Genomic DNA, 14,364 nt, shown 5'->3' on the forward strand with positions numbered 1-14,364 from the left:
TCTCCACTCCTCAAGCTTTTAATCTCAGTCTGTCTCCTTACAGTCCAATCTCTCTCTCCTGCTTGCTTCCAGTCCTGGTCCCCCACCCTCCTAAATGGCTTCTCGTCTAATCTAGCTCTCCCTTCTCCAGTTGGAACTGAAAACAGGGTCTTACAATGGAAAGTGGCTGGCTACCTTAACTGTAGGCTACCAGCTTTGCCTCTAGCACATTCATTCACCTTATTAAAAAGACTATATATTCTGTTATACTAATTTCTACATCTGTTTCCATTCAGGTTCCCTTCCCAACAAGAAGGGCTAGAACTATTTTTAAATGAAAGTTTAGATTCTGTAAAACAATTGTATCTCCCCAGAAAAAGTGGGAGGACTGGCCCAAAGTTTGAGAACCACTGCCTAGAGCAGGAATCAGCAACCTTTGGCACGCAGCCCATCAGGGAAATCCACTGGCAGGCTGGGACGGTTTGTTTACCTGCAGCATCCGTAGGTTCAGCCAATCACAGCTCCCACTGGCTGCAGTTTGCTGTTCCAGGCCAATGGGGGCTGTGGGAAGCAGCGTGGGCAGAGGGATGTGCTGGCTGATCCCTGGCCTAGAGAATCTAATTGCAGTAGATTTACTCCACCTCTTCCAAAAGTCCTTTGTCTCTGTACTTATGCGTGTTAGGTAGATAAAATATCAGTAATTTCTTCTTTTTCATGTATTTATTTTTGTGTCCTGAAGACCTAGTGTCTGCTTGGTTTTCGTTAAGAGATTAAAAGATCCCACTTTTATTCTAGATGTATTCCTGACTGCTGAACAGATGACCATATTATTTTTCAAACAGATTTGTTGATAATGAGTTTGATGTGAATATCCTGAGTAGCTAGCAAAATCAGGCCATTCAGTAAATGAAGCTCTGTGGCTGGCACAGTAAGCTTTATTGATACACATTTAAATTTGTTTGATTTCCCTCCAGCTTTGCAACACACCATCTTGGCTCTTTTTATTTTTCTACTAAGAGCTGCTACAGCAGAACTTCCCCCAACTAGAGAGACCTATCTCCCTCCCCTCAGAGCCGGTTGCCTGTATTGAGCAGAGTGGTAGGGGTTGAAATAACTGTGTGCACCTTCAAATTGGAATCCGTGTTTCCCATCAGTCAGCTAGGAATGGAAGGAACATAGAGTGTACTTGAGGGCTAAAGTTATTGGGCTTTTCCTGTCTGACAGCTCTTTTTAAGAGGTCACATATAGAGAAGAAAAAAGACTATGCCCTGAAAGTTACATTACTTTCCTCTCCCACACAATGGCCAATGAGATCAGAGCCCTCCCCACCATACAATTGAGTAAGGTTCTCCTTTTCCCCAGCACACAGTGGGTTGTGACTGAAAGGAGCCCACTCATAAAGGAGTGTGTGTACACTGCACTCTAGTGACTGTAGGGGTCTAAAAGTCATCCTCCCTCCCACTTAAATTATTTTGTTTTTAAAGCACAGCTCTGATGGTAGTCACCCCCGTCCCTTTGCCACCACACACTCCACAGCAGTTCTTGTGGCTCCTTTTGTTGCTGCACCCTAACAATCCAGGTCTCAGCTCCATTCCTGTAGGCCTGCTGAAGTGCAGAGTAAGTTATTTACCAGCTCTCTCTGGCTGTGGAAGAGAAGGGAATTAAACCAAGCCTGCATCGTAGGCTACTGTGCTAATCATTCACCCACTTCTTCAGGAAGCCCTCTCAATCTTCACAGAAGAAAAGGGAGGAAAAGGATAAGCTTCCACTTAGAACTGACTAGGCTGTAGTGTAAGAACCTCATTTTCACAGCCCCCATAGAAAAAAGCCTTTTACACCTGTGATTAATATACTTGTGTTGAGACCAAGTTAATACCATTATAACGTGTGTCATCATTTGACACTGTTAAAGATAATTTTACAAGTCCTTTTTCTTAGGCTTGGTCTACACTACAGACTTATGTCAGTATAATTGTGGTGCGCAGAGGCATGGAAAATCCATGTCCGAGTGATGCAGTTATACCAACCGAACTCCCGCTGTAGACAGCACTATGTTGATGGGAGAGCGTCTCCCGTCAACATAGCTACCACCTCAGACATGGAGTACCTACAGTGTCTGGAGAAGCTCATCACCAGGGGCAATGTCTCTCCTAAGCACTGCTGCAGTGTAGACAAGCCCTTACTGTACAAGCAGTGTAATTCTGGGAGAAATACTGTATTCAGTTTTGTGATACAGGTATTTTGGGGGACCTGGCAAGTAGCTAGAGAGTTTGCTCTTTGCCATAGTCTCTCTAGGGTCCTTTCTTGATGCACAGTTGCTGCTTGATAACAGTGTTGGTGTCTGATCTGAGGTTTCCTGTGTCGTGTTTGACAACACTGTTCAAAGGGTATACAGCATAAAAGTTTCACTAGAAAATATCCAGTCTGTTACTGATTTTGCCTCCCAGCAGAAACTGACCTGGCCTGTAAGTGCCCCAGCTGCTCAGCTGACTGGTGAATACTAAAACAAGTCCTGAAAGTTCTCCTCAATGTGCTTTTACTGTCAAATTGCCAAGTATAACAAGAGAAGATAAATGTAACCTTTTTCAGGAGACTCCCCAGCAAAAAATATTTTAAATAAAATTTAATAGGTCACCTAAGAACTCTGAGATATGTGCTTCAAATAGCAACCTCAGTGACAGTAAATTCACAAGTCCTGGGGTGTTTATGCACAAATAAACCATTACTGTACATCATGATCTGTTCATGTAAATTTATCAAGTTTTGGCCACATAGGACTTTGAAAAAAGAAAAACAGAGACAAAACATTTTCACAGCAGTCCAGTCTTTCTGCTAATTGCCTGGAGCTGGGATCCACACTCACTGATAATTAGCGTAGCAAATGACCTGTCTCATCATAATTTCTAAGTATTGTTTGTAAAATTAAGACAGGGTTTGAGGTTGGATAGAGGGTAACTCCTGTGAGAAGATGCTGTGTTTAAAATGTTAACAGGCACAGGATGAGCTTCCGTTGCTAACAGATGTGGAAGAGCTTTAGCACATGAAGAATTCATGACGTGCTTGCAGTTTCTTCTACTGCAGGTAACTTGTCCCAAACTGGCTTCTGAATATGTTCTGGTAGTTTCTCTAATTTGGTCTAAAAACAAAGCAAACAATTACACCTACCAATCTGCACCTTAGATGTGACAATTCCCTCATTTAGAATACATTATTTTACTGAATACATATTTACCCAAATCAAATTACAAATACCTATTCAGGTACATGAAAGGCCACCAAGTGGCAGAAGCCATTTTAAGAATAGTTCAGCTTCCATCCCTTCTTCATCTTGTGCTTTCCACTGTTTGGATCCCTTGCTCCCTAGAGAACTCCCGTTCTCCCCAGCCCAGAGTCTCTGCACATTCCCCCCCTGCACATTCCAGAAATTACACTTGCTATTAGTTCCAGCAGATATCATTTGTCATCTGATTAATCTTAAAACTAGACTCATCCCACAGCTCCTATTAGAAATTCAAGAAAGCAATTCAATTATACCTTTTTTATTTCCATGGCAACCCCTTCAGGTAAATTTCTTTGGATGTATTCCAAATAGACATCAGCTGTACTGCCAGTTAAATGTTTTAACTAAAACAACACAGAAAGTGTTTTAAAAATAAAAAGTAGCCATATTTTCTGCTAGTAGCATATCACTGTATAATGATATAGGCATACACTGATGGGAAAATTTCCTCAGAGTTAGAGAAGCTAGAGCACAGAGGTTCAACATTCCCTTCATGACAGGCAAAGAATTAGCATCATCTTTGCACTCTCACACTCATGCACAGTTAGCAGAAGGTACTCCCAGACTAGGGGTTTGCCTAATCTGTATTCTGCAACTGTAGAAACACATACACCTTTGTTTACGTAGAGAGCCTCCTGGGATTAACTTGTAGTTTGATTAGTGCAGCCTATATTTAGAAAGGCCGCTCCTGGGTATTATATAACATCCTAGCATCCTAAACTAGGTCAGGGCCCTACTATGCTAGGCACAGTACCAACATTGACAATCTCCTCCCCTCAACAGACACACAACATGGGTGGTGGCCAGTTATTTTTGTTTTTAAGAGGAAGGTAGTTATTTTTAAAGGCAACTGTGAGGTGGTTTATCTGCCATTTTGTTCTAATTTTTTAATTAATATAAAAGATACAATATGGAAAATGGTGCGCTCAGAACCATACTTTTCAGTAGTATTATTTTAGTATAAGGTGCATGAAGTGCATCCAGTATAACAAGTATTCTCTTTAGTATCCACTGAGACAGGATTAGGAAATTCTGCATGCTGGGGTTAAATGTAAAATCAGTACACGCACTTTTCAGGAATTTTAGTGAGTGTCAAACATTAAATGCTTGACAAAACTGCATTTTCTATATGTGAAGTTCTATTTGAGTTCTCTCCTTCCCGCAAATACACTTACTCACCTCCAAGCATCTATAATGTGTCCTCATTTCATACTGAACTCTGTGCTTCTTGAAAATGTGTATTGACTTCAGAAGGGTGAATCGTTCTATCTTCCTGGGAGGTTCATGTCTAACATGCACAATCATTTAAACACATTATTTCATATTTTAAATCACATTCATACCCCTTTTAGATCAGCTAATGTTTTCAGTATCCACATAACAACCCACCAGGACTTAATGCCAGGATCCCTGCTTTAGTTGACATTTGCACAAGTGAATGAGGCAGTGTGAAAAGTACCAGTGTATTTCGGTATTGCAGCCACATTTTGTCTTAATAACTATTAAAAGACCCCGGGGGGGTGGGGGGGGGGGAGGACAGGACCAATAAATTCAGCTAGGTTCTAATGATACCTAGGGGGATGCTTGCACTGTCAATGATGCTGTCCTTACAGGAAGTTTGAAATGGTACTTTAAAAAAATACCCACAACCCTGGGCAAGATTCCCTTTTCTATCAATGTTTTGCTGTTTAACACAGTGCTGAGTGTGTAACAGCTGTTGCTATTGGCTGTATGGTCCTTGAACTATTATTGTATCCTACTGCTGACAAGGAAAATAATTAAAACAGCTTGTCAGGGAAATATCCCAATGGCTTCAAATTAGTTACAAAATGCCATCACTGGACATCTTCCACTTCTGAAACACTTAGAGAAAGTAAATTCCATACCTCAAAAATCTACAACTATGGATGCCATCAGGGGTAGTGTTTTACAAGTAGCAGCTGAGACCAGGTCACCTACACTTACACTTTTTCAATGGAGATGCCAAGTTCTTTAGCAGCAAGCACTGCAAAATATTCGTAACTGTCCAGCACAGTTTTATCATGGCCTTTAACTAAAACCGATAATTTCCTGTATAATGTGTCCGGTTCATCTGAAATGGATACCTACATTTCGTAAGAAAAAGACAAGTTAGGTGATAGCTCTACACTACCCTTAGCTAACTAATACAATACACATTTATCTTGTACACCCTCCTATCCTATATGGGGGAAAATACTGTAGGCAGCTCAACCTAATTGTACTTTATGCATAGTTTTGTCAACCTGCGGCTAATTAGCCACTATTACCAATTCTGAAAAGGACGGCAGAGCTGTGCATGACTTAGGGTATAACTACACTTAAAACACTACAGCAAAGCCCATTGGCCTAGATTCTCCTATAGGTAGAGGTAATCCACCGCCCCAAGAGGCAGTACTTAGGTCTATGGAAGACCAGTGGAAGCTGTCTACACTGGGGGTTAGGTTGACTTAATTATGCTGAGCATACGTAACTACACCCCTGAGTGACACAGTTAAACCAACTTAATTTTCTAGCGTAGACCAGGCCTCTACATTTTGAGCATTCAGAAGCTATTATGGTAAAAGTTCTTGATCAGGAGGGTGAGGGCTCTTAAAGATGACTCGGGGAAAAAAAAGTAGTAAGGCTTGCAATAGTTGAAGTTAAGAGTAGAGCTCAGAAACTTCTGAAGAGTTGCAGATTTTTCCTTAAAACCAATCTAATACTACTTTTTTTTTTGGCACTGGAGAAGAGTTGCCTTCTCAGGCCCTGCACTGTGAGCAATTCTCTCTGTAGCTGATGAGAAATACACGGGACTCCCCCCACCAGGATAAGAAGAAACATAAGAAAATATTAAAGTAAAATGGGAATTAAAATTTCTCCTTTTAAAGTGTGTACCATACGTATTTTAAAATGAAAGGACTTTCCACAAGAATACTACATTTCTATTCTAAATGCAGATTGTAACCCTAGGACGTCATTGAAAAGGAGACCTCAATGAGTAATAATCCAACTCATATTATAAATATTCTTCTCCTAATGGGATTTTGCATAATTAAAAAATACTCACCTATGCTGAAATAAGTCTGAGTTTGTGTATTTGCTTTTGTTACTGAGAATGTATATAATAAGTAGAGGGTCTACTTAGTCACATACCAAAGAATTGTCCTTATGATGGTGTAAATCAGTGTGGAATCCTGAGAACTGAACCCACAACAAGTCCTTGTTTCTAGATGGGAGGAAACACCACATTTAACACGATTACAAATTAAGAGCTCAGGGTTTTTCAGACTTCAGTGTTAAATGTTATACTCACAGAAGAAAACGATATTGCTTTGGCGTATCTCTGCTTGAGTAATTTACAGGAAAAGTCCCTGGTCTCTGTGAAAATAAGTTAAATCATCAGCTGGTGTCTTTCAAATTAAAGGTTATCAGCTTAATGTAGATTTGTTAAAAGCTAGTTATTGTTTTCTAGACTAATAAATATATAAATGTAAGTCTGGAGGTACAATGAAGAACTTAGGGTATGAAGGATTAAATGCATCTTTTTGAAAGAAAGGCTCTATAGTACCTTGAAACCCATGCATAGTGTTGGTGCAGAGCAATGAGACACATACTGGTTAGAGGAGTTTTGTTCTTGCTCCAAAGATGATGGCACAGAAGGGAGAGTAGACCGAGTTGTTTGGAATGGCTGCATTATGGGTATAAAAAGGCAGCAGCTGCTATTCCAGTGCATAGGCCTGAATAAACATCACTTTGATTCCTAAACAAAGTCCATTTACACCTAGGCTTTATAGTGAATGTTGCCCTCGTTGAACACATCAAAAAATGACTAGTTTAATTAATTTGTATGGTATCTTTCTAGAAGGATTCAGAACTAAAGTAATATGGGAATTACCTTTAATCTGTGCAGAAATTCCACATTAAAGTTTGTGTGTTGGAAATGCAAATCTGACTAGCTCATACAGGAAAATTTTTTGGGTGAACAGTTACTTTACTTGTCAATACCTTACCATTACATGAATACAAAAATATAAGAACTCATTACCTACTATATATGCCTATGTACATAATCACCGGCAAATAAGAGGACTGAGGAAGAAACTGATTACCAATGATACAAAATCATAATTATAAGAATACCTGTGAGTTAGAACTCAATACAAAAATTGAAGGTTACTAATTTTATTAGCACAATAACGGACTCCAGCATGTGATGTCATTCCATTTCTGAATGCAGGATATAGCAATACGTACAGTATTTCACAGTACAATTACAGTCTTTATAGTTTTGCTTTCATGTAATCTAGCAGACTTGCTAACTCTGCCCCTAGGACAGTTCACCCAAATTTGGCCACTTCATGTGTCTCTGAAAAATCAGATTTCAGAGTAACAGCCGTGTTAGTCTGTATTCGTAAAAAGAAAAAAGAAAAGGAGTACTTGTGGCACCTTAGAGACTAACCAGTTTATTTGAGCATGAGCTTTCGTGAGCTACAGCTCACTTCATCGGATGCATAGCATATCGTGGAAACTGCAGAAGACATTATATACACACAGAGACCATGAAACAAAACTTCCTCCCACCCCACTGTCCTGCTGCTAACAGCTTATCTAAAGTGATCATCAAGGAGGGCCATTTCCAGCACAAATCCAGGTTCTCTCACCCTCCCCCCCCCCCCCCCCCACAGACACACATACAAACTCACTCTCCTGCTGGTAATAGCCCATCCCTCTTTGAAACCTCTCTTTATAATGCGCATGATAATCAAGGTGGGTCATTTCCAGCACTAATCCAGGTTCTCTCACCCCCCCCCTCCAAAAACCACACACACAAACTCACTCTCCTGCTGGCAATAGCTCATCTTACAATGTACACAGCAATAATCCAAGTTTAATTAATTAATTACCAAGTTTCTGGTTAAACTTGGATTATTGCTGTGCACATTGTAAGATGAGCTATTGCCAGCAGGAGAGTGAGTTTGTGTGTGTGGTTTTTGGAGGGGGTGTGTGTGTGTGTGGGGGGGTGAGAAAACCTGGATTAGTGCTGGAAATGACCCACCTTGATTATCATGCGCATTATAAAGAGAGGTTTCAAAGAGGGATGGGCTATTACCAGCAGGAGAGTGAGTTTGTATGTGTGTCTGTGGGGGGGGGGGGGGGGGGAGGGTGAGAGAACCTGGATTTGTGCTGGAAATGGCCCTCCTTGATGATCACTTTAGATAAGCTGTTAGCAGCAGGACAGTGGGGTGGGAGGAAGTTTTGTTTCATGGTCTCTGTGTGTATATAATGTCTTCTGCAGTTTCCACGATATGCTATGCATCCGATGAAGTGAGCTGTAGCTCACGAAAGCTCATGCTCAAATAAACTGGTTAGTCTCTAAGGTGCCACAAGTACTCCTTTTCTTTTTTCTTTTTATGAAAAATCAGAGTTTGCACATGCTCAGTAGAGATGTATTAGCATTTAGCAGGTAAATTATCAAGTAAGATTCTATCTCTAGTGAGCACTCTCCACCCCCCATAGCTCCTTTGGGGCAACCAGACTGAGCAGGCAACATCCCCAGAGTGACTGAGCCTGTTCCAGTCCAGGGATCCGGGGGCTGAGCAGGACTTGTCCAGCCATTGTTGCTCTCAGCACCCAGATGTTGGACAGTGGAACTCAGAGCAAGGAGACTCTCTCATCTATACTCTCAATGGTCCCCCTGCTAGCACCCAGGAGGAAAAGGATGATGTCTTACTGGAATTCAGGGGGAGAAGGGGAGGCACAGAGACAGGCTTCACAGGGGCAGCATAGGACAGGCAGGGAAAGAAGAGTCTGTAACAGCAAAAGCACACTCACTTCCAGAATCTGGAACAGAATCCAGGATTCCTGAGTCTAAATACTCCACTGCTGCCTAGCAAACAGCTGTGAAACCCACTGGCAAGTGTCATCTCCCTCTAGTGGATGATCCACACAGGAGAAAAGCCTGCTACTGCCACCAGTTACTTCATTAGCTCAAATGGTAGAGACCTGTGCTATGTATCTAAAAGTTCCAACCCTGCTATTGATATAAGCTAGGTCAATATGGTTCTGGTTTTTCTGTTTTGTTTTGAAATAGGAAATAATATGCAAAAATCTATTTTAAAAGAAAGTTAACATTCCAAAGTCAAGCACTCAAAAGGGAGGACATGCTAGAGTTAAGGTTTTCCATGCAACTGTAACGTATCCCCTTGTGCATCTTGTCTGTAATTACATGATCACATACTATTTTTCCCACAAGACCCCTAACTCATTCACCCCACACTAAATTGTGTTCAGGGAATGAATCAGGATTGTGCAGTGAATGAAGCTGTCGTCTGCAGGACCCATCTCATTTGCTGCAGAAGTTAGGAAGTGTGTAGTGAATGAGGAAGGACTGTAAGGAAGAGAAAGGAGGGTTTTGAGGTTTAAGCAGTTGAATATCATCTTGGAGAACTGAATTGTATTTCAGCTTCTGCCATGGAGTTCTTATGTAATGCTGACAAGTCACTTAAACCAACACATTCACAGGTGGCTGCAAATTGTGTCCCTTATTTCAAAGTTCCCAACTTGAGACACATGGAGTCAGATTTGCAGAAGAGCTGAGCACTCACAAAGTCAATTAGAGCTGCAGCTGAATATATGAAATGCTATAAAAATGCTAACTACTCTGAGAAATCAAGTCTCCTGATTTTAGTGAACACCTGACAATTTTGGCTGCAACTTCTCTATGTCTTAGTTCATCACCTGTCCTACAATAGAGATAATGCCACCTCCCTAGCTTACAATATATTACTATATTTATATATTATAATGTTTTCTGGAAATGATGAAAAAATTGAATTTTTAAGAGGGATGTGGTTAAGGAGAATGTAGTAACTTGGCAAAAAATAGGGAGGTCATTCCATGAAGTGGTGGCATGAAAACAGCCCAGAGCAAGGTGCTAAAGTTCAATTGTATTCATGTTTGGCCGAGTACAGAGTTTACTGGGTTGTTTTAAGAAATTTGCACATCCTCTGAGGCTCTATAAAGGGAGAAATAAGTGTGTACACATATATATTTAATCACTATTTGTATAAAGCACTTTGAACAAACAGTGGGGTTTGTCTTATTTCAGTCTAGTGAAGTATAAGTATTCGGTTTTGTGAAGATAAGTTCATTAACGTTTGTGAAGCACTCAGGTACTATTGTGATAAGCACCCCAGAAAAGCGCATGAATGGCATGCAGAAATATTGAATGGGACTGCACACCTGAATGAGTATAAAAGATATATTGAATAGCCTTTAGTTACATCATCACAATTTTTTCTGCAGGACCCCATGGCACTGAATGAGGCAGGGGTCCTGCAGAAAAAATTGTGATAATGTAACTAAAGACTATTATAATGCATATACACAAGAGGGCCAAATTAAGATTGTATGGGCAACCTTAATTCCAACATTTTTTAACTTCTGACTCTGCAATCTTAATATAGGTGTTTGTATGTAAATATATATACATACACACGCTTATAATAGCACATGGTGAATATAACATCACACTAACTTTCATAACTACAGAATATTAGAGTAAGTAGCAGAATATGTTAAAATTAATGAGAAAGTTGATCGTCTATATAAAATGAATGAGAAGAGAAGATGTTTGATAATTAATGTCCTTTCCTCTCCTCCTCAAAATAAGAGTGGGCATCTCAAGTTCACAACAGGTATTAAGTTTATACCTTGCTGCATCATTTATCCCTTTTAATTGACTGAATGGCAGATTTATATTCTTACATTCCATTTTTTGCAATTTATGTTTTTAAAACTTCATTCTGGACACAAACATTTGTAATTGATTCAGTGTTTAAAGTGATCTACTGTTTCATCAAGCTTTGTTTTTAAATCTTCAGTATGAGGAGTTATGCTCCTTTGTGTTACTAAACATTGTAGCCTTTTTAACATTATTTAAATGCGTAAAGCATTGTTCTGGCACACTTTTTCTTTTCTTGCACTGTGCTAATAATATGTACAGGGACAGTACAGAGTCATGTGATTCTGCTCAATAAAATTAACGGTAATCTGAAAATGTGTTAAAAGTTGGACTATAAGGTAAATTGGTGAATATATGTAGTGGGAGGGGCATTCAGCACATATTAAAATATAAGTTTTGTAACAGTTCCATTTATTCTACAATATAAATCAAATATTTTTAATTTCTTTCAAAAGCTGGCCATCCCACAAGGCTACAGACACTCTAACAAACTGCAGCACAATTTAATTCAAATTCCATAGACAGGCTGACCCTCCTGGCTAAAAGAAAACTGGTCCTCTCCTAACAGTCATCCAAAAGAGCCTCAACTTTGTCCTTCCCCAATACGCACTTCAGGAAAAAAGCAAACCTTGGAGCTTGGAATGTTAACAGGTCCAGACTGGGGCAGACTGAGGAAGAAAGCAAATTCCAAAGTAGAGGGACTTAATGGGGAACCCCAACTGGTAATTTACTCTCAAACTTGAGAGAGCTCAAGCACCTCCTCTGACCTCAACTGTAGCAGAAATTACACAGGGAAAACAGCAGTCCCTCAAGTAGCCTAGTCCCAAATCTTTGTCACTTTCACTTCCACATCATAAGATTTCAAAATTCATTTCCTCAGTTAGGATCAGCAAGATACTTCCCACATCTCTTTGCTTCACCTACCAAGTAATCTGTAAGCCACAGTAACCATGCCAGGGCACAACTGGGAGATGGCTTTTGGGGGCCACTGTATCAATGGCCATGAACAATAGATTCATAGATTACAGAATCCAACCAATTCATAGCTAAAGTTGTCTTTTAGAGAGAGTACACTTCCAGAAAGCAATCTGTGATGGACCCTGATAGATACTCTACAAGGCTGGACCACTGAAACAGGTCCTTTGCTCCACTGGGATAGATACAGCCCTAAATCAATAGTCTTGGATAAAGAGTATATCTACCCTACTCCCCACAAAAGTGTATTCTTAACTTGGATTAAAATAGCATAGAAGACACAGCAACGCTAATTTCAACTCCTCTGTAGCTTAGGTTAAAGCCTATAGGAGAGCCTTGGGTTGAACTCAAGCTGCTAACCCAAGTTAAGGACACCTTTTTTATATCCAAAGCTATAACCCTCAACTCCAGCCCAGATGCGGCCAGTGACATGAGTAGATCAGACGTTCCCATGATTGTCATGCTAGCTACAAATTCCTGAGTCAATCCAGAGGAATCATCTGCATGGACATGGAAGTCAAACACAATTAGCCAAAGGGCAGAACCTGAGAAATTCAAGTAGGGCTTCCATAGCACAGCCAGCTACTCAGAAATATTAACTAAGCACAATCAAGGTCTCAGACTTTAACTTAGAATTAAACGTAAAAATAGGGGAAAGTCCCAAGACTGTCAACTCTTGGAGGCAGGGCTGCCTATTTGCTCTGCCTTTGTACAGCCCTGTCAGGCTGGGATCCTGGTCCAAGAACGGGGCTCCCAGGTGCTACCCAACCCCTCTAGGCGATGGGCTACGTGCAGCTCTCTAGGCCTGACACGCTGCAAACCAATGTAGTGTGAAAAACTGCTATCTGATGTAATTTGCTAATAGTAGCAGTTACTGATATTAAACTGCTGCTATCTGACCTAATCTGTTATTGGAACAGGGGTAGCAAATTGTAACTAGTAGCAGTTAGTGATACGTAAAGTTGTTCTTATTTGCTGACTTGTCCTAATTTGCTAAAACTTGACAGTGTTGTTGGATAGAAGCATAAGTCTTCAGCTTTCAAATGACCCTGCCTGGTGTACATAAGTATCAATTACCTCTTAACAGAGTGAGGTCATTTAAACATCATTTATTTTGCAGCTTCATTTACTGTGCTAACAAAACATAGCAAATGCAATACTAGAAACACAGATGTCATTGCTAAAACTACTAGCAACTACTTACTTAAACATATTTTCAATAAGTATTTGTTATTAAAATATAAATTAAATAGCACAACAACAAAGGTAAATGATAAAGCGCTCGGAGTAATTCAGGGAATCCCAGCAGCAAATAAGACAAATTTGTGAACTGCTATGAGACTTTATGCAGTCATATAAACTGATAAGGGATTCTTTGTTTCTGAGGGGGTATATGTAAAATATTTCACCAAATCAAGTCTCCCTCAGCACCTCAGCAGGTTACATCAGACAGAGAGGAGCTGTGGTGACGAGGCCTTGGAATGCCCATGCCATTAAGAAACCAGCCCTGGGAAGCCCATTCTAAGAGGCACTGTCCTGTGGAAGGCAAAATGAAAAAGCCCCTCTGCCCCTCCCATTTTTGCAAACACTGGTGTCTCAGTCCACCGGGGTAACCGTCACTCCCTCTACCCCAGTTTTGCCCTCTGGCAGTGCCTCACCCCTGGGTTTAACCCCAGCTCGTATTCCTGTCCCTGATTTTGCCTTTCAGCCCCTATCCTAAACCTGCCTCCAGCTGCTCGAACCCCCTGACTAGTGAATTTCCACCCCCTGCTCAGACTCAGACCATCCCCCTCTGATCTGCCCCCTTTTAACCCCTATAAAAAGCAGTCCGGGGAATCTGATGCCAAGTCAGGGCAGGGTGAAGGGCAGTGGCTTCAGCAGTGGTTACTGAGCATGCTCCCTACACCCTAAGTCGCAAAGAGGGACCCGGAGCAGTTTTTCACACTACACCGGCTGTGGCCGCTCAGTTCTTGGCCCAGCTACGGCGGCACCCAGGGCGCCAGCCGAGGAGCCCGAGCCCTGCTGCGGGTGCGAGCAGCTGAGCCGGGAGCCAAGCGGGCTCCAGCCCCCAGGACTGTAACCCCGGCACGGGCTGCGGACACCCACGCGCGGGGTAGGGGCAGGGCCCTGGTTCGTGCCCGGCAGCGCGCGAAGGGCGGCGGCTGCTCCAGCCCGGCACCCGGCGAAGGAGCAGCCGAGGGCTCGGGTCAGGGGAGTGCAGGGGCGGCTAGACTCGGAGCAGGGAAGCCCTGGGGGCAGATCGGAGCATCGCTCGGGTGCGCGCGCCCTGTCGCTGCGGCCCGTCCCACGCCCCCGGTACCTGGCAGCAGCACCGCCGCCACAAGCGCCTCACGCCTCCCCACGCCGCCATCTTGCCCACAGCCCC

General features: G+C 41.8%; 1 protein-coding gene across 1 annotated transcript; it reads right to left on the minus strand.

Moving 5' to 3' along the window:
- Window positions 1-2,276: 2,276 nt before the first annotated feature.
- MRPS10 (mitochondrial ribosomal protein S10) lies at window positions 2,277-14,364 on the minus strand. The gene is made up of 7 exons (XM_074949329.1): window positions 14,299-14,364; window positions 6,573-6,637; window positions 6,413-6,485; window positions 5,225-5,364; window positions 4,439-4,547; window positions 3,514-3,603; window positions 2,277-3,115 (listed from the first exon to the last, which is right to left on the minus strand). Exons 1-7 carry the CDS (start codon window positions 14,347-14,349, stop codon window positions 3,029-3,031), a joined length of 615 nt encoding a protein of 204 aa, XP_074805430.1. The 5' UTR covers window positions 14,350-14,364; the 3' UTR covers window positions 2,277-3,028.

This window comes from Natator depressus, chromosome 3 (genome assembly GCF_965152275.1).
Source record: "Natator depressus isolate rNatDep1 chromosome 3, rNatDep2.hap1, whole genome shotgun sequence".
NCBI classification, from domain to species: domain Eukaryota; kingdom Metazoa; phylum Chordata; order Testudines; family Cheloniidae; genus Natator; species Natator depressus.

Bases quoted from the DNA above. Each gene is read 5' to 3' on its own strand.
- MRPS10 (XM_074949329.1), bottom strand. From the start codon at position 14,349: ATGGCGGCGTGGGGAGGCGTGAGGCGCTTGTGGCGGCGGTGCTGCTGC. The intron at 6,486-6,572 runs GTGAGTATAACA...CCTCCCATCTAG, and splicing joins AAGCAATATCGTTTTCTTCT to AAACAAGGACTTGTTGTGGG. The intron at 4,548-5,224 runs GTAAGTGTAGGT...TGTGCATGTTAG, and splicing joins GGCATCTCCATTGAAAAAGT to ACATGAACCTCCCAGGAAGA.